Source organism: Zosterops lateralis (assembly GCF_965231275.1).
Source record: "Zosterops lateralis genome assembly, chromosome: 5".
Classification (NCBI taxonomy): domain Eukaryota; kingdom Metazoa; phylum Chordata; class Aves; order Passeriformes; family Zosteropidae; genus Zosterops; species Zosterops lateralis.
The window spans coordinates 12,034,736-12,054,557 of record NC_139766.1 but is presented as its reverse complement, the minus strand read 5'-3'; the positions used below and the strand labels follow the sequence as shown (position 1 = coordinate 12,054,557).

Here is a 19,822-nt window from a genome sequence, read left to right as displayed (position 1 = left end):
CCTTAGGTTTCTTCTGTTTATGAAGCAAGATGTGCAGATGATATAAATGCTGAGGCAAAACCAAATGGCTTCAGGAAGAAGATCTACTCCAGTGATAGCTCCAGCTCTGAAGACACAGCTTCAGAAGGTGGAAGCGAATGGGCTGATCCGTGTGAGGAGGAGCTTTTTTCTCGAACTCAACTGTAAAAACTGCAGAGTAGAACAGATGTTTGAAAAGTAACATGAGATGGAAAACTATCTTTCTTGAGGGTCTGTAGCTCTAAAACAACAACTTGAGTTTCCTCTTCAGTTAATGGATTCAGATGTGTATTTATCTTTCTCTTCTTGCTTATTTTATAGATGAGGACACAGCTGTCCTGTTGAAGATTTTTTTCCCAAAAAATACTGTTAAATTCTTGGCTATTTGAACTAGACTAGATTGTGTTGTCAAATCAAGAATGGATGTGCATGTGCTTGTCTTAGTAGTACCACTGCTTTTTTGCATCTTAATTGCAGTTATTTTCTTTCGTAACTGTAGCCCTACCACTATTACGATCTTCTTAGCATCGCAGTGTCTACAACTACTTCTGCTATTCAGAGACTTCAGCTTTCTGCACATTAGGCTTTGTTCTTTAAGAACTGGGAGATAAATACTTAACACTGTAATCTATCAGTGCCTTTCTGAATGCAGGAGAAAAGCATGAATGACTTGTCCAGTCTTCATTCAATAAATCTCATAACTTTGAAGTAGGAACAACAGGGTTGTGCTTTAGAGACTTACAGAAACTGTGTTTTCTATCCTATGATTCCCCCCTCCCACAAACCAACACTGAGGATACCATGGTTTGTATTTTTGCTAACTGGAGAAGCCAAGGATTTTTTGTAGGTATGGAGGCAAGGTGGGTTTTTTTTCCTTTTTTTCTTTTTTTTTTTTTGTCCTTTTTAGCAATTTGCCAATGTGGGGCAGAAGTTCAAAAAGTAACACCAAAAATAATAAACCACTGGGGTGATGTGTGGATTGTTGTGAATTTTGTTAATGAGTAATGAGAATGTTGTCTTGTTGCAGATGAAGGCATTCATGTAACCTGCAAAAGCATCCTGTAACTGAACTTGAGCCTGAATGACTGAAACTCTCTTAAATGCTCAGAGTGTTCAATGTTTTAAATGCAAAGGGTCAGTGCTTCACTTGAAAGAAATCCTGTGGCTGCTGCAGTTAGCTGCTGTTGTGGCTGTAATTTAGTAAATCTCGTAGTTCATTTTGTGTTTCTGAGAGAATGTGTGGGGCAAGTTATGTGTGTGGTGGGTGGGGGTAGGGAAGGTGATGACTTAAAACATACATGTGTGATTGCAGTAGTGATTGTTGCTTTATGTGACTTGCTTTTAAATTTTCTTTTGTTAACTTAGAAAGTCAATACATCGTCAAGTTGCATCTGTACAAGACTATCAGCTCCTTCTGCTTTTAACACATTATGCAAAATGTATAAGCCAGGAGGAGCAATATTTGCAAAACTAAACATTCTAAGTTTTTACCAGCTCCTAGTTTAAAAAATGACAACTAACTAGTCTACATGATCGCAGCATGTCTATAACACCAGGAAGTGCAGAAAGTCCAATACGGACTTGAAAAGCTTCACCGTTATTTTTGACAGGCAATAAACCTCACAAGAAACATAAGCTGTTTGAAATGTGAGCTGAACTGCCTTTGAAATATGTTCTGCGCTAGAAATGCTTTCTGAGTAACTGGGTTTTGTTGCCTTTATTCAGTTGACAGTGTAAGAATTTAAATACGTGGTTGGGAAACCATGCCGGTCTTCATGCAACACACTTGGTGAGATCCTTACTGAAACTGGCTTGGTTGCCCTTATCCAAGGACTTTCTTTTGGTCCTCCTCTTAGACTATGTTTTAGGGTTTGTATTCATACAGCAAATCTTTCGACACTTTACAGTTTCTTTTCTTAATTTATTTGCAGACTTTGAATAGATTTTTATATATTTTACTTTCTTCTGGAGCTTCCTTGAGAGGTTGTTTAGCACCTGCACTGAAACTAGTTAACTGTAACATGAAAGGAAAAAAGAACTTTACACACAAACTCTTCAAATCACTACAGTGAAGAATGGAATAGAACTTCATTTGAGAACAGGAAATTACCAAGGGGACATATTTCAAACACAAACTTCAGCTCAGTTAATTCTGGCTAGAGCTTCTTTGTTGGTAAGAAAGGGCTCAAATGTAACAAAGGTGTTGCTCATAGTTACACTGTGGCACGTAATGATTCCAGCACCTTTGGGGAAAATAAAATCCTATATTGAGCTTGGGCAATAACAAATTGTCTTTACTTGTTTTCATAGTTTATTGGCTAAAGCTCTAAGGCTTTCAGTGAGAGTTGAAGTGTGGTTTTTAGTTTTTCTATATGGATAGAAACACACACCAACAACAATAACAACAACAACAGCATTAAAGTTGGCATACGCTGAACCGCACTGTGGGATGAAGCGCATTGCATATCCATAGCATTGAAGTATCAGTTTTCCATTCCTGGGCTGAAATTTGTTTCTACTTTTTGCTTCAAGTGGTTGTATTGTTCTGATTTCACGTACACCAGAGTAACTGATTTTGTTTTCTTGTGGAGTTACTTAACACCGAATAAAAATATAAAAGGACAATTGGATGGTGTGTGTGTGTGTCTTCTTTTTCTTCAGCTAACGTGTATGAGTTAGATACAACATGCAGTTAGGCATTAAATATTCTGGAGAAATAGCATGACATACCTAATTTGGGAGTCCTTTTCATTGCTGTAATTTTTAAACAATTTTTAGGATGTAGAAAAATTAAACACATTGCATATGTTCTTAAAAGAAAAAAAGTCAAAATGAGCTTTGTCCACACCTTATTTTGTAGAAATTAATTTATAGTGACAAATTCATGTTTAGAAAACATGAGACCTTTAAAAAAAAATCAAACCCAAGCAAACCCAGACCCACTCTCACATAAGTTACAGAACTTGCATGTAGTATGGGATTGGAGAATCTGCTTTCAACTTGTGTTCAGCCATCAAGAAACCAGTATCTCACTTCTACCTACAGAAAAACTGCATCTATAACAACAAAGTGCACTTTCCTAATTCCATGGCTGCATCTCCTTTCAGAGAAAAAAGCTCCAACATCTCACATTCTGCTTGGTGGAGCCTTGTGCATTGTTGTGCTTTAAGTGCAGCCAAAGTGACCTGGGATTCTGTGCAGAATGATTCCAACCTGTGCTGAATTAGAAGTTCAGTGAAAACAATATGGAAACACACACTTGGAAATAATGGAAGAGTCCCTCTGTAAGGTCCTTGGGTGAATACCTTTTTAAAAGTTAAAACTTTTAAAGCCATGCATTATTTTAATTTTTTTTCTTAAATACACCAGAAGTAGTATATTTTCATTGCATTTATAGAAGATACTTAATAAAAGAACTACATTTCATCAGCCAGGTTTTTCAGTTTCTGTATCTGAATTAATATTAAATACACATACTGTAAAGAATTAGCTTCCAGTGTAAGCAATGCTTCTGTTATGCAAAAACTACCACTGTATAGTTCTGGGCAGCAAGGGCATCTGTCAGTGGTAAGACAAGCTGGCTGTAAATCCATGTCACACTGTGCCTTCATGGGAGTGTCTGATGTGAAAATTCATGGGAAGGCAGTGAACCTTCTGGAAAGTCAGGATTCCTTCACAGTAACTCATTCTTTCCCTGCCAGGACCAGCAGAGTTAAGTATTATCCTCAATGGATTAGTCATTATCTTGCATGTACAGCATCTCACATAATTTTCTTTTATTACCTGTGAAACTAATAGCAAAAAGACTCCAGGGTTTTGGGACAAAGGACTCTTTACTGATACATTTTAGCTTCCTACTGTAAGACTTCTGTTCCATTGTTCAAGTTCCTCTCGAAATGTAGTATTACATGCAAATGCTTAAAAATTTTATGGTCTCTGCTCAAATGGGGTGATAATAGGATGAGCAGGAAAAATCAGCTGACAGAGCTAGCAGTGGGCCACCATACTGCTGAGAAAAAGCCACTGAGTGGCAAAACACGTGTCCTGCCCTGCTTCATCCGTGTGTAACAACTTCACCTATAAACAGTGAGGACAGAGGCTGAGGTGTGAGGCTGCCTTCTGCCTGGCAGCCTTCCTGTAGGGCAAATGATTCTGAAGGAGTCTGTTGTTACTGTATTTGCAGCTAATCCAAGAGTGAGGGGCTGTAAAAGCGGTACTAAGTCTCTGTGTCCCTCAGTAATGATACAGGGTCTCTTCTGTTAACAGCAGTACCAGCCATTGAATAGTGCTACAACTGGTTGTCACATAAAGATTCCAGGATTTGCTAATGAACTGCCAATCATTTCTGCACAGGCCTTATTTTACTCACTACAAGCAAACAGAGGCATAGGAGAAGCAGCAACTTTCCTTGTCTCAAAACTGAGAACTCTCATATTCTTGAATTCTAAAACCATTCTAAGCAATCACACCTGTTAAAAATACTGTTAAATGTATAGGTGAGCACATTTTCACATTCATCTCTGCTTTCCTGTTTGTAGCATGGAAATGCTCAAGCAAAGAACAGTACAGTAGCAGTACTGAAGGCAAATACATAATACACTGCCTAAAAAATGGGATGCCATTTCCACCACTGGAGATTTTTAGGAACGTATTAGACAAATGTGTCAGAAATTATGTAATGGCTCGTACAAAACTGTGTAGATTTTTTCCTTTACTGATCCCATGTTTGGAAAAAAGTACAACTTGTGTGTTGTTTAGGCCTATTGTCCAAAGAATAATTTGCCTCATGAATCTCTCCCTGCCCTTATGGGCCAGCCTGATCCCTTACATATATGGTACAGAAACTGGTGTTGAATTTTTCATTTTTGCAGTTACTTTATGTGTACAATAGTGAATATTAAGAGCACCCCTTATGTTTAATATCCTTTTAGTAGGATTTTGCCTTTTTCCTTTTTTAATTACATTTCATAACTTAATTTTTTTGATTGATATTTGGCTTCTAATTGTCCTCACTTTGCAGTGGAGTTCTATCATTTGACTCTGGAGCCCTCATCTATTTGACAACAAAGTCTTCTTCAGGAAGTCTAAGTTGTCATTCATTAAATATTTTTTCACCATCTTCCTGTAATTGTATTCAGTACAAAAATAATTAATTTCTTTGAAGCACTGCAAATCCATAGAAATATAATAATGGGATGTTACCAGCCCAAACTGAGTATTATTTAGTTTCATTCATCCTTACTAGGTCTGGACGACAATTGATTTTTAGTCCAGTACTTTTTTTCTTCATAGTGAGTTCCAACAGATGATGCCATGTTGGCAACTGCTACAGAATAGATCTGGGGTTTTTTGGAAATGTAATTTAAATTGTGCTTACTTAAGAGAATAAATCTGTTATAGAACTCCAGCTTTTCATTATGCAGCTGTGCATAATAACCATGTTTCCTTCTCTGGCATGATTTAATGATGAGTGAAGATCTGCAACAGAGGTACCATGGAGGCTTTGTTAGCAATTATTTATGAGCACTCAGGATTCTGCAATTCTGAGATATTATACAAAGAGCAATATTTTTAGTTGATATAGTTTTACTCCTTCACACCTTATTACTCATGTTGTCTTTCCTAAACAGCTTGTAGACAGCGATAGAAACAATCCTGTCACGCATCATGTTCCAGTAATATCAGTTCAAACATGCTGGAAAGTCTCACACACTCTTCCCCTGCCTTTCCTGCTCTTCATTTTCTTCCCATCTCTTGGAGGGGAACCATCTCAGTTTATTCTTACCCAGTGGTAACAGAAGGGTTAACAGTGATGATAGCTATAGACCAAGCTTCCTCATCCTTTATCAGGTCTCAGTTCCTATAGGAAGAGGCAGCCTTTTGGGATAATCAAATGGCACGTTCTCCAGTTGTTCTGATTCATCCCAATCCTATTAAAATGGCGTGGTGTACACATAGTCCACCTCTAGTAGGAATGCCCATGCAGGTGGTGGCCATGCTGAAAACGAACTGCTATCAAATAAAGGCAAAAATACTTTTGTGTGAACAAAATTAATTCCTGATGAATCTGAAGTAGAAGAGCATAATATTAATTTCTCAAAAGCATCACAATTTGCTTCTGAGGTATTAAATTTTTCACAGAATTATTACCTTTCTCATTGCTACAAGTCAGTAGAAACCTGAATTTATTCATTGTTCCCTTTCCTTGTGCCATGTAACATGCATGAGTTATTTCACTGTGCCTACAGGTAATTCTGTAAAGCAAGGAGGAAAAGGAGCAATGTCTTCTGTCTGTGTTAACATTTGCTTTCAAGAGAGAGCTTCTCTGTCTCAAGGTATGACGGATAATAACTCAGAGTCCAGCACTGCCACACTTGGTACCGTTGCTTGGATGAGCCAGAACTGCCTTAAATCACCGTGATGGCAAATGGAGGCAGGAGCTGTTGGTCAGCTCACATTCAGTAATGCACAACTGTTGTACCTTCTCAACATGCTGATCTTCGAAAAACTAAAGAAAAAATTTAAATTGTCCTAGCCTATGACAGAGAAATACTGACTTTCAAGAGCTGCCCAGCAGATTCAAATGAAGCTCAGTTTGGCTGGCTCTGAAAGCTGCTTGCATCACACTTGGCTTGTGATGAATGAAAATTCAATTTAGATGTTCTCATCTAGCTCATAAAAAAGTAAATTTGAAGTTGTATCAATTACAAAATTGCTGAAGCTTCAAAACAGCACTGAAAGCCTAAGCAGAGAATACTTTCCCACATCTACAGGCATAAGTATGACAGAAACTTGCATTTCTGTTCCTTGGCTCTAATGAAACAGAGGAAGGTCTGGTATTTGGTGTACTTTTATCATATGTACTGTATTTTGGAGAAATTACTGAGAACAGAGCACAGACTCTTCATGCTTTCTTGCAGAATAACCATAAAACTGGGATATCGAACTGCTGGCATGAATATGAGTCTGTATGACAGAGCTTTTGAACAGAATGTTTTTAAAATTAAATTCTCTAGCACCAGTCTATTATTAGACATGTAGAAATTTTTTTGCCCACTAGGTGAACACCGATTGCCAGTTTGAGGCTGCTCTATGTAACATTTCATTTCTACACAACACTCTTAAGCAAAACGTGATTTCATCCCAAGAATTTTATGAAATTAAGTGTTCTACAGGTTTACTTGACCCTGAATCAGTGGCAGAAAACTGATAATAACCATGCTGATTGAGTGCCACAATTAACTTATCACACTGCTGAGGATTTACTTACAACCCTCATGTTTAAACGGGAAGACTTGATTTCTGTGTGCCCTTCTGTGTGGACTTTAAATTTTGCACAGCTACTGCAAAAGGTGCTAAAGGTCCCCTTTGCACTGAGTTATGCTTTTATACTTCCTGTACCTGGCAGTACCTGTTCTGCTTCCTTTTAGTAATTAGCACATGCCACATTTCAGCAGAGCTAGTGGTGTGACACTGTACTTAGTCACAATGGGAACCCTTCAGCTTTTCCCCATACAGAGGAGAAATAATACACATTTGCAGACAGAAATTTACCTTATCTGGATGGAGGGGGCATGAATGGATTGATACTACTAATGCAAAACAAATCTGCATAGCTCAGGACAACCAGAAATGCTACTTCCCCTTTCCTGTGAGTTATACAGCCATTCACATGCAATAGAGGGGTGGTTTTTTAATAGTGACTAGGCTGCAATTTTCTGAGACTTTCCATATGCTCTGCTACTGCTCAAAGATTTTCTGCAGCAGGTTTTTCTAATCATTTCTTCAGCCTAAATTATATTAAGCTGGAAGAATCACTATTTCCTGAGCAGGCACTCTGCAAAATTAGAGAATTCCTGACTGTTTCCATTCTGTTATTTACCCTGGGAACCAAACAACTGACCTAAGTACAATGACACATCATGATGACAATACTCTCTTCTGGTTGCTCCAATAGAATCGATTCCCACTCTCAAAAATAGAAGAAAAAAAAATAATGCAGAAAAAGGAATTAGTGACAGTATATGCTCCAACAGTCTTTTGCATATAAACAAGTTCATAGTGCCTCAAAATTGGTTTGCTTTTATTTACATTTATTTACAATTAATATTGAAGCTGTCTTACAGATGGTAGTCATTTTCAAATGGATATGAGAAATTAGTGCCAATCTTAAATCATTTTATGTTGATACCCATCTTAGAAACACAGCAGACTAAGGACTGATCCAGTCACAGAAACAAACTATCTGCAAAGGTAAAATTTTTGACTGATGGTAGATTTTTTCAGAGCAGTTTCATGATGATCTAATTTTTATCTTTATGGTATGGAACTGGTGTCAACATGGTCACGATGACAGGTACTTTTGTACAGATTTACCTCTCACAATTCATTCAGGTGTAACTTGGCCATATCAAAGCTCGAATAATCATGGGTTTGCACTGCTCAATAGCGAACCAGGGACACCAACACAAGTTCAGGTATTTCTGTGTTTGCTGCCCTCACTCTTCCAGTTTCAGTGTAGACATGAGAGGTGATAAGAGTTCTTATATCCTCGGTTCAGATGGGGGACAGCTTTATCTTACCACCGTAGAGACATGATCACCGACTCTAGGTGTGAAACATATGACCTTTGCAGAAAAAAAAAAAAAAAAAAAAGCCGCGCGGAGTTTCACAGATTATGAGGAAACAGGCCATCTCTGCTCGGAATGTCAGTGTAGGGGCAGAGCAGGGTGTGCACACCTCCACCATGTGAACGGCAAAAGGGCGCACTTTGAGACGGAAAGTGAAGAGAATGAAAAGATAAATAAACAAAAATCCCAACTACCACCCTAGAGCCTCCACTCCTGGCATTACAGAACGTAATGCTAAAGCTCTACAGAGCTAAGGACACACCTGCACATGATGTCTCCACACGTTACAAGCCCACACTTGTAAACCACTGAATTTTGTTTTCCTCCTAAACGCAGGCGGCACCCCGAGCGCAGCCCGCCCGCCCATCTGCTCCCCCGGGATGGCCAGGGCCGCCCGCCGGGAACGCGGGACGGGCTGCCAAGAGCGCGGGGCCCCCGGAACCAGCGACCGAGCCACGGCCCCGCTCCCCTCCGCTCCAGGGGCTCCTCAGAGCCAGCTCCCCCAGCACAGCCCCGCTTCCCTCCGCTCCAGGGGCTCCTCAGAGCCAGCTCCCCCAGCACAGCCCCGCTTCCCTCCGCTCCAGGGGCTCCTCAGAGCCAGCTCCCCCAGCACAGCCCCGCTCCCCTCCGCTCCAGGGGTTCCCCGGAACCAGCGCCCCCAGCACAGCCCCGCTTCGCTCCGTTCCGGGGGCTCCTCGGAAACAGCTCCCCAGCACACCCCCGCTTCCTCCGTCCCGGGGACTCCTCGGAACCAGCTCCCCAGCGCAGCCCCGCTCCCGGCCGCCTCCCTTGCCGGGCCAAGGCGCACCCCCGCCCGCCCCGCGGCCCCTCGGCGGGCGCTGAGGCGATCCAAGATGGCGCCCGGCGGCCGCCCCCGGCCCCTCCGCGCAGGCGTTCCCTGTTCCCTGTTCCCTGCCCCGGCGGGCGGCGCTTCCCCCGGTGCCGGGCACGGGGAGCGGGGGCGGGCCGGGAGGAGTCCGAGCCGCGGGGGCCGGAGCATCGCCGGAGGAGCCCGGCACCTGTCCCGCAGCCAGGTGCGCGCCGCCGGCGCCATGGGAGGCCCCGCGCCACGCCGAGGGGGCGCCCGGCCAGGGGCAGCCGCTCCGCCTCAGCCGCGCTGAACCCGGCGCTGCCCCGCGGGGAGCGGAGAGCAGCGACATGGAGCAGCCGCCGGCCGCCTCCTAGTCCCGCAGCGGCGGCCGCGGGGCGGGTCGGGTATGGCCCAGCGTGACGGGAGCGGCGGAGAGCGGCGCTACCCCGGTGAGGTGTCCGGGCTCCTCGCGGCTTTTCCTGCTCGGGCGGCGGCGCAGCCCCGCGGGGCCGGGGTGGTACCTGTTGGTGTGAGGGGCAGAGCCCGGGGCAGGGGCAGAGCCCGGGGCGGGCGGGAGCGGCCGCGGTGCTGAGGGGCCGCGCCGGCCGCGAGTACCGACTGCCATGGCCACGTTAAAAAGTTGAGTAGCAGGTGGGCTGAGCCTTCGGAGTGTTCACCGAGTGGGTTAAAGACCGCAGAGAAGAGTGAGTGCTGCTTCCTCAAGGTTGTGGTTGTAGCTTTTTTTTTTTTTTTTTTTTTTTTTTTTTTTTTTTTTTTCCGGTTGTTTCAGTTTCTTTGGGTTATTTTGTAAGCGAAGGCCGCCAGCTCGGAAACCTTCGCAGAGCGAGGCGGGTTCATCGAAGCCTCCCAGGCAGTTCCCAAAGACCAAACAAAACTACATCTCACAGTAGCTGTAGTTCTCCTGACGTTGCTGCCAGTTTAATGTAGTTCACAGAGTTTTCAGCAATAGTGGTGTGGGGACGGTAAAAGCCCTGTAAAGCGGTTCTGGACAGAGGCTTTGGCAGAGCGCTGTGACTTGTTTGTGTTGCCTGCCCGGCGGAGCAAAAACAGTGGAAAAGCGGTGAAAGGCTCACTGATGATTACTCTCCGAGCACTGCCCTCAGAGCCAGATTTGTAAAGCTCACCATTCTAAAAGGTCACCAGCTGAGCGTTAGATAACAGTCGTCTTAATTAAAAAGAAACCACAACAAACCCCACTTGTTTATTTTGTTTTTGCCGGTGAAGTTTCGGCAGCACTTACACAGGTAGCCTTAATTGCTGTATCTCATGTTTAGTGTAAAGACAGGCTTCTTGTCGCTTCAGGAGTTCTTCGCTGTTGGCGATGCTGTGGTTGTTAGAGCGTGCACTTAAACAAATGGAAACAAGAAATCTTTAATAAACAAAACTGAGTTTGATGCTCTTGTGCACCAAGGTCACCCAAAGCTGCCCTTGATAACAGCAATGCCTTTCTTGGTACATGCAACAAAAATATTGTTAAACGCACAGAGAATATAAAGAGTTAATTAAAAAAAAATTCCTTTAAGAAGAAAAAAAAGTTGCAACTCTGTAATTGAAGAAATTCCTTGTTCTTAAAAACTTGAGAAAAACTGCTGGCGGAAGTGGGTGTTGAAGAGATAATATGTGATTATAACTCTTTGAGAACTGAGCTGTATATGCAATCATTCCTCTTCTAATTCCTGCAAGACAAAAAGTTAGAAAGCCTGTTCTGCAAATTGTTGTTTTACTCTCGTTGTTTGCCTAAGTTGCATCATAATTCCCAGCAAACTTGGAATAATGGGCCTTGAGTTGGCATCTTTCTGGTTGTGTTTTACTCTAATGGTTTCGCATTGCTGTTATCTTTAGTTTTTATATCAAACTGGGTTAAAAAGGCATTTTATTGTCGATCTTAGAAATTATAATCAAATATTACTTGTTCCCTCTGTATGGTTGAGTGATACGCAAAACCAGAATCTGTTTTAAAGCCTCTGGTTATTGTCAGAACATGCCTCCTTGCATGCTGTGATCAGAATTTGGGGAATGTGAGGCCACATGGACAGCCCTACTGAGACAGATCAAAACTCCACCTGTCAGAAAAGTATTTACCCAGGAGAGGTTCTGAAAGCAGAACTAATGTATGTTGATATTTTCATGAAGTTCTGATACTTGCGGTTTAGAGCCTTTCTGAGTTTCTTTTTGTTTAGGAATCACCAGTGATTTTTTATTCCCAAGTTTCATGTAAATTTCTGGCATCCACAGTGTTCTGTGACAGAGTCGTGCAGGTTGGCTGCCCTTCGTGTGAATAGTTGTGTCCTGATGTTAATTTTGAACCTGGTACAAAACTATCTTTATCAGGTGCTCCTTAGCACTTAAGTTGGAAGTGTTAATCAGTAAATAACATCTACCTGCTCTCTAATCACCACTTGTGACCCTGGCTGTATTTTCCTCTCTCTCTTTTCCTTGTTATTTCTTGTGGGATGTTCCCTCTTATGAGATCATGTTCTCTATAAGACATAGGATGTTAAGATTTTACAAATATTGATTTTATTTAGATCGTAATATATTTAAATAAACAATGGGATTATGACTCTTGTGCAAAATTGCATACTATTTCTCAATAGTTTATTGTACAGAGATGATGATGTTTCAATATAGTTATGTTAATAAATGCTTTATGGAAAGAAGTTAGCATTGGAGTACATGACAAAATATTTGACATCAATTGACAGATTTGGCACTTATCAGTGAGGCAGCTAAACCAGATTATAAATATCACTCCATCCTTAAAAACAACCCTACAACAACTTAACTCAAAATGAATCAAGGGGTTCCCATGTGTGTTCTTGACAGCTGATTGCATCTCAAGTTTTCATTTAAAGCCCTCGATGGGTACACTTCAAAGCCTCCCACAGTTTCGCTGAACTGTGTAAAACCTTTGTATCTTGCTGTTGCATAATTTGCTCCAGCAAGCTGTAGTGTTGTATATTTCTGCATTTCCTTGTTGCCTGTTCAAAGGATCTCTTCCTGTTAAATTTATTGCTTGAAAAAATACCAAGTCAAGTTAAAATAGCTTCAGTACCCGGTGTGGAATTTTATTTTCACTTTTCCTTTTAATTCTTTTTTTAATTCTTTTGTTTACAGTATTTGGCCTCTTGAGCTGCTGTAGTTACTGCCTCTGCCAAGGTCACTTGAATGCTTACCATTTGTAAGCTTGGTTGAGAAGAGCAACGCAATTAAGCTAAGGACTGGCTGCTACTTGGGAAAATCATTGAGCAGAAGTAAAGGCAGTCATGGGAGGAATTCATTATGGGAACATGCTTGTACTGTTTACCCAAACATCATCAAAGCTGTTCCTGACAGATTGCATTTCTGTGTTTTGTTTTCTGGACTGCAGTTTCTAGACGCATTTATAAGTTTGAATTCTTGTGAGTCAAACTTCGTTACACTGCTCTGAAGTGTGTATGTGTATATATACTTTATATATATATAATAAGTATATATATATATATAAATGCTTTAGAGTAACATTGGGGCTGGGTGGGCTGTGGATTTGAAGAGCAGTGTCATGTCTATGAAGGAATAGAGGTGAACACAGGGAGAAGAAAACTTGTTAGAAAAACAAGTGAATTCAAGAAGGTCTGAGAACAGGAGATTCCAGTATATACAACAGTAATTATATCTAATGCTCCATGTTATGTCTTATTTGTGCACTTGAACTATCACTGTTGACTTCTTGAGTATAGTTTGTTGCCTGCATTCAAGGATTGTTGTTTAGGCTTGTTTGGTTTTTTGCTGGCCCTTGCAATTTTAATTCAGTGAATTGAGAATTCATAATGTACACAGTTGGTGTGCCAGCTATTTCAAGACATCATTTTAATTGCAGGGGATGTAAACTTCTCAAACCATGGTAATATAAAAAAAAAGTTGCTATAGCAACTCTCTAAGGAAAGGGTTCACATATCTTCACAAGCTTTTGAGTCAAAACAATACACTTGAAACCTTGCTTAGGCAGAGGATCAGGCAATTGGTGCATTGGTTGATTTGGATGGGAAGTGTATAGTTGGCTGTTAACAAGTTCTGAAGAAGTCTAAATGCTGAGATATCCAGGGTTGTTTCTCCTTGACTTTTGTCTGTGCTTAAGAGTGGATTGAACTGCAGTTTCATATCTGCTAGCAAATACCATTTGGGTAGTAAGTTAAAGATTAGTGTAGCATACAAAGTACAGCTAGATTCCTGAAATTTCTACGTGACTGGAAAGTTGTCGGGGGAAAAAAAATTCTGTTTAGACCAGTGAAATATGTTTGAAATTAATTTTCTCTCATTCACTGCCTGTTGGTATCACGATGCCAAACTGTATTGATGTCCTCAGATCTAAGAATTAACTGTGTGTCAAACCCTGGTTTTTGGCAGGGCTCAGGTGACATTAACCAGGGGTTTAGAACTGCTGTGAGATAGCAGTTTTCACTGACATTTGAGATTGAGAAGTTTGGCTTTTCTTTTGGGGTGTGTGTGTGTGTGTGTTTCTTTTTAAAAATAAAATGTGGGGAGGACCTTGTAGAGAACAACTGGCACCTTTAATAAGTGCTCTACTTGAGAGAGGAGTTCAGAAGCAGGAGACCAGGCTTCAGGAACAGAAGAAAAATCTGTCTAGAAGGCAGTCTGTTTGCAAGATGGAAGGAGTGTTCACTCATTCACATTTATCCTAGAGTGTTTCAGAGAGAAGAAATTGAAGCAATATGTGCATATTTGTTCTGCCAACTGCTGCAGAGTAATTGCATTGCAAACTTCAGAAGAGCTGTAGACAATTTAACTACTTCTGTGGAAATAAAAGATCTGTGTAATGTCAGATTAATGATTGCATGGTGTTCAGAGGGTCAGTAGCAGTTCTGGAAGCCAGGGCAGTATTCCTGCTGGTGTTCCAAGTGTATGAAAGCTGCCATCGAGTTTGGTGCATCCAACCTGTAGCTCCTATTTGACAGCCCTTGCTTTGCAGGTCATTTTCAGACTGGAAGTGGGGCACTGACTGGATTAACTGACCTGCCGGCAGCCCTGGGGAGACAGAGCAGGGATGGATATTGCAAAGATGAAGGATCACAGTCCCTGAGTGCAGGAAATACAATGTATTTGCAAATGTCATTGTTACTGGATGTGCACTGATGAAGTGCGTAGTGTGTATTGTCAAAACATTGACTATATGACTAGCTTTATATCTCTTCAGATTTTGCATTTCTTCCTTAATGCAACAATGATTCATTATGCATTCTCTTCTGTGACAAATTTATTATCAGTTTTATGGTTTCCAGAAGAATGCTGAGAAATTCTGTTTAAGTGAACACTTCTGAATCTGGTCTAAGTGTATGGAAACAAGTTTTGTAGCCCTCTGATATCAGTAAATATGAACTTATGACTGTATAAAAATAAATTTCATGTATTTGCCTCAACATTGACAGGGAACATTAAAATACTGCAGGTTTTATAGTATGTAATTTCACTCTCAGGTGTAAGATGTGTAAGAAGCAAACATGGGTACACAAACTGCTTTTCATGCTTGACATTTTCTAGAAGCCTAAATTAAGTTGCAATTGTCCTGGTTGTTCATGCTGGGGGGGAAGGTACAGTAATCATGTGCAAGAGATGACAAATAATTTTTAATTAAAATCCTAAATTAGGACAGGACTGAGCGCATTAAAAAAACAAATAAGGAAACGATCATGAAAAAAACCCGAACAGTAAAGAACAGACCACAGCCTTCCTGCAAACTCGTAATATTTTCTTTCTTTTTAACCAGTTACCAGCTGGACCAAGACAACTGATGCAAATTTATCCAACTCTTTAAATGGTTTGACCTTCGTGGGAATTCTGGATGCCAGAGTGGGCAGCACTATCCAGGGCCTTCCAAACTTGAACTCTGGGACCCCGAGAGATATCTCATTGCCTGAGTATGGGCCTGGCCTGCTCTCCAGTGCTTTAGAAGATTGTCACAGCCTTAAATCAGTGGATTCTGGTATTCCGACTCTAGAAATAGGAAATCCAGAGCCCGTTCACTGCAGCGTGTTGAATGTGAAGAGGAAGCAGTCGGAGCCCGAGCTGGTGGCTGACAGGGCTTTCCCGAGCACGTGCACGCTGCCGCCATATGTGCCTCCGCACCCGCCGGCCGCCGAGCGCGACCGCGCCGTGCGCAAATCCTCCACCTTCCCCAGGACGGGCTACGACACCGTCAAGCTTTACAGTCCCACCTCAAAAACTCTAAACCGGAGCGATGATATCTCTGTTTGTAGTGTGTCTAGTCTTAGCACAGAACTGTCTACGACTTTATCAGTCAGCAACGAAGACATTTTGGACTTTGTGGTCACAAGCAGTTCAAGTGCCATTGTGAACCTGGAGACTGACGAGGCTCAATTCTCGGATGTGACCCTGAATTCCTCTCGAGACAGCAACGACCAGAGCCAGCAGCAGTGTTGTCACGAGACAGACGTGGACAGTAAACGGAAAATACTGGAACCTTTTACAAACTTCTTTGCCAGGTAACGTTTCCATAAAGTATGTTTTAAAGGATTGTGTAAGATCTTAGGAGAAAGGCAAAGGTGTAATAGCTTGGTGTTTTAATTTAGATCGGCATTAACTTATTTTTTTTCTGTTATGAGTAAATAGGCAAATATTGCTGGGGACTAAGGCTGTGCATCCTACTCTATATTATGTTTATGGTGTATGGAAGCATCTTAAATCTTGGAAGATCCCTTTTGTATCACCGTAAAAGGATTTCTGAACAGGGTCTTTTTTCTTCTGAGCAGTGGCTTCTCCAGTGGTATCTTTTGTCACATAAATAGGTAAATGTAGGCAGGATCCATAGCTGTATTAAAGAACTTTGACATCTGAGGATTCATAAGTAGTTTAGTAGTGATGAAATATTTTCATCATTCTGAGGTATAAAGCTTAAAATACAAATACTCCACAAACACTTGGTGTGACTACTCTGATCTTTCCAAATCTCAGTTACTTTTTTTTTTTAATATCCTTTTCCTTAATTTTTATATGGAATGAAAGCATCTGACATTGTGTCACCCACTTGTTGAAATGATAGCATTAGCTACCCAAAGCAGTTTCTAATTGTGGCCTTTGTAGGAACGATAAGGTTCTAAATGTAGATACCCCAGGGAAGTGGCGAATGAGGAAGAGGACTAATCTACTTTTGGGGGTTGAGCTGTTTGCTGATGGGTTCTTTTTTTTAAGTTATGTAAGGCCTTCATAATGTCTCTTACTTTTAAGTTATATCATCTGAAATTTGATATATTTTAGATAAATTGTTCTAGAAAGAAATTTTAGGCATCAAGCGGAGTTGGCTGTAAATAACCTGTTTTGCACAGAGCTTCAGCTAATATCTTTTTTCTCATGCAATTTTTTTTTTACATGAGACAAATAGGCTAATAAAATACATCAAGAGTTTGCAAAAATCATTCTTTGAAAGGCTGCCTTATTTGCAAAGCTTAGGAAAATCAATTTGTTTAGACCTACTGAGCTGGCTGAAGCCTTTGTTGATTTTTATTCTTAGGTTAAAGTGCTGTGCAGCAGAACTTCAGTCATCAGTCATGTTTGAGGTGCTGATGCTTTTATGGACCCTTGTCTCTTTGTTGCCATGGGACCAGACTTAATTCTGAAGCAGGAGGCTTCTCAGCGCTCCAAAGCATAAACTTTGTTACCCATTCTGGTAGCACAGCTGCTGACTCAAACAAGTGCTGTCCTCCAGCCTGGAGGGAGCACAGTGGAACGGGCACATTTAGACCCCATCAGAGTAGGATGTTTAACCACTTCTCAACTTTCCTTATCCAACACAGCAAAGCCATCTGTCCAAATTCTGTTCTAGTGTAGTCTGTGGTGGTTTTACCAGTGTTGCAGAAAGTGTAGTACTCACTAGACTGAGCTTTTTAACCTGAATCTTCGCAGGTATAATGAATGCCAGGAAACAAAGGTAGTCGTTACTGCCTTTTAAATGGGGAACAGATAATCTTGGTCACTGGGTGATGTCATTGTAAGAACATGAGGATTAAGTTCAAACTAGGTGATCAGCTTTGAAGTTCCAGGTGCTCAGTCTGTAACCTGACCTTGAATATCCTTCTCTTTGGCATCCACTTTCTGCTCTGTTTTGGAAACAAGAGTTGCCTACTTTCTGTCTGTACTCGCACACCACACCCCCATATTTTATGCATCTGCCTCATGTCATGAGACCTGGTGGTGAGTTTCACAGGTATTGAACGAGCAGGGAGCCTCATAGGTTGTTCTGTGCCACAGGGAGTACTATTTATATTTATGCTGTCACATTGTTAAGGTTCAAAACATGTTGTTGCTAGTTTTTGTTGGTATTTGTAATCTGCCATCCATGGGTTTGAAAACTCGCTGTTCCCTGGAGTTCCTGTGAGCTCCTTGAATTCCCAGAACTTAAACCAGTAGTGAAGTAAATGAATCTAGGCTTTGGAGTATTTTGTTTGAAAGTTACTGCTTTCTTGAGGCCTTTCTACCCAGCTCACCCTGTGCTCTGCACTGAGGTTTGTGTGCAGTGTGAGATGAGGAGGAGGTATTTTGAGTAGTATTGTTAAAGACCAGCTTGCTGAGAGGGAGCTTCCTAAAGCAGTTTGTTCCAAGTGCTGCAGTGGTGGGTACAAAGTCCCAGAGGGGAGTGTGTTCTTAGCACTTCACTCTGTGCTGAAAGCTGTGATTCAATCTTGCAGGTTGAGTGCATAAACTTCACTTTAGAGAACCAAGGGTGAGCCATGGCAGGAGAAAGTCAAATTGCCTTGGCTTTGATCAGTGGCTGGCACAGGTGTATACAACATGGAATAATGAGACCTGAGCGCTTTGTACACAGCCTTCCAGCAGTCTGATGGTCGTGGGCTAAGGCTGCAGTGCAGACACTCAGCCTTAATCTGCAGGTTTAGCTCTTTGAGGGCTTCTCTGGGTAATAGGATACAGGTTTGAACCACTGAGACCAAACATGAGTCAGCTTAATTTTTTGCACAGGTTGTTGATATTTGGTAAAAGGGAGAAACCTTGTTTCTTGAAATGGTATCTGTGCTTATATTGAACCCCATCTGGCCTTTGAAGATATGTTAGTTTCTCTGATCTTATCAGGGTAAACTTAGCCTTGACATGTCAGTTAAGATTTGTGGCTGCCTGTAGAGATAATACTGACAATAATCAGATGCCTCCAGTGCTTGGTCACATGTGCTTAAGCTACTTACATATCAGGGGTAAGTCTTGCAGTATCAAGAAAATGCTTAGAGAAGTAGTTGCTTTAGGATACAAGGTTATTTTTTTGGCACTCTGTACATTTATTTTTCCTTTTGAGACTATATGCGTGTGTGCACTGTGCATAAGGTTGCATGTTCCATTGCAGTTCTGTGGTGTGTTATGAAGTTTTGGTTTGAGACTGCATTTACAAAACGAGTTGTAGAAGAGATCAAAGAAAAAGGGAGCCCTGTTGACTCATTGCCTTCAGTCCTGGCACTTCAAGATCACTTGGGTATGGAGTGCTCCTGCCCGGCCTCTTGAGCACTGTGGTGAAGCAAGTTTCCGGGACTGCTTCTCTGGCTCAGTTTGTGTTTTCAGCAGTTTGAGTATCCATAAGGTCTGGTTGTTTCCTCAGGCTGCTGGAGGCATCTTTGGGTGTGGGCAGGAAGATCCAAGGTGAGAAAAAGGCCACTTACCTGCTTACTCACAGCTTTTCTATTGAAAGTGCTTAAGGTACAGTGCTCTCATTAGGGTCCAGGTTGGCATATGAAAATGAATTACTGCTTCTGAAAGCAGCTGTGATGCTGACTGTTGACAAAAATAACCCTGACATGTTGGTTGTTTTCAAGTGTCATTTGTATCAGCTTTAAAAGCCCAAAGGTCTTTCATGTAAGCATGAGTTGGAATTTCCTTCATTTGAATATATGCAGGAACTTGGTTTGAAATCTAGTGTGAGCAAATAACTGGGTGGGAGACTAAAGAGTCCATGGCTTGTCTGCTCCTTTGCCTTATTGACCCAGAGTAGTGTGGGTTAATGAGTTTTGCCTTTGGACTTTTGTAATGTACTGCTGAAACTTTTTAAATGTGTGGATCTTAAGCAGCTTTGCTGCATCAGGACTGTAGTGATCTTCCTGGAAAAGCTGCCCTTTTCATTTATAATTTTCAAATTTCATTTTGGAAAGTGATAATGAGGATTTTTGTGCTTACATGGAGAGTGACCATAAAGGGATTAGGACTGTGTACAGCTAAATAATATGCAGTTTGTTTCATTTTAATGGATTACAAGCAGCATAAGTCTTTACTTAGTCTACTGCCATGGATATTGTCTGTTTTCCCAAGAATCTGGATCTTCTTTCTTTTCAGG

General features: G+C 41.5%; 2 protein-coding genes across 5 annotated transcripts in view; both read left to right on the top strand.

Moving 5' to 3' along the window:
- The window catches only part of KIAA0232, a 65,290-nt gene extending 62,440 nt beyond the window's left edge, over positions 1-2,850 (top strand). For all 3 annotated transcript variants that reach the window (XM_083860832.1, XM_083860833.1, XM_083860834.1), the window contains one exon: positions 7-2,850. In XM_083860832.1, the coding sequence (XP_083716958.1) occupies positions 7-186 (180 nt within the window). In that variant the 3' untranslated portion in view covers positions 187-2,850. The remainder of the gene's footprint in view (positions 1-6) is intronic.
- Positions 2,851-9,802: 6,952 nt separating this feature from the next.
- Positions 9,803-19,822, top strand: part of TBC1D14 (TBC1 domain family member 14) — a 62,615-nt gene continuing 52,595 nt past the window's right edge. Inside the window, exons 1-2 of one of the 2 annotated variants that reach the window (XM_083860742.1) lie at positions 9,803-9,908; positions 15,245-15,980. In XM_083860742.1, coding sequence (XP_083716868.1) covers positions 9,866-9,908; positions 15,245-15,980 — 779 coding nt within the window. In that variant the 5' untranslated portion in view covers positions 9,803-9,865. Of the gene's footprint in view, positions 9,909-10,067; positions 10,099-15,244; positions 15,981-19,822 lie in introns of those variants that run through there. The other variant, XM_083860743.1, reaches the window with a different exon arrangement.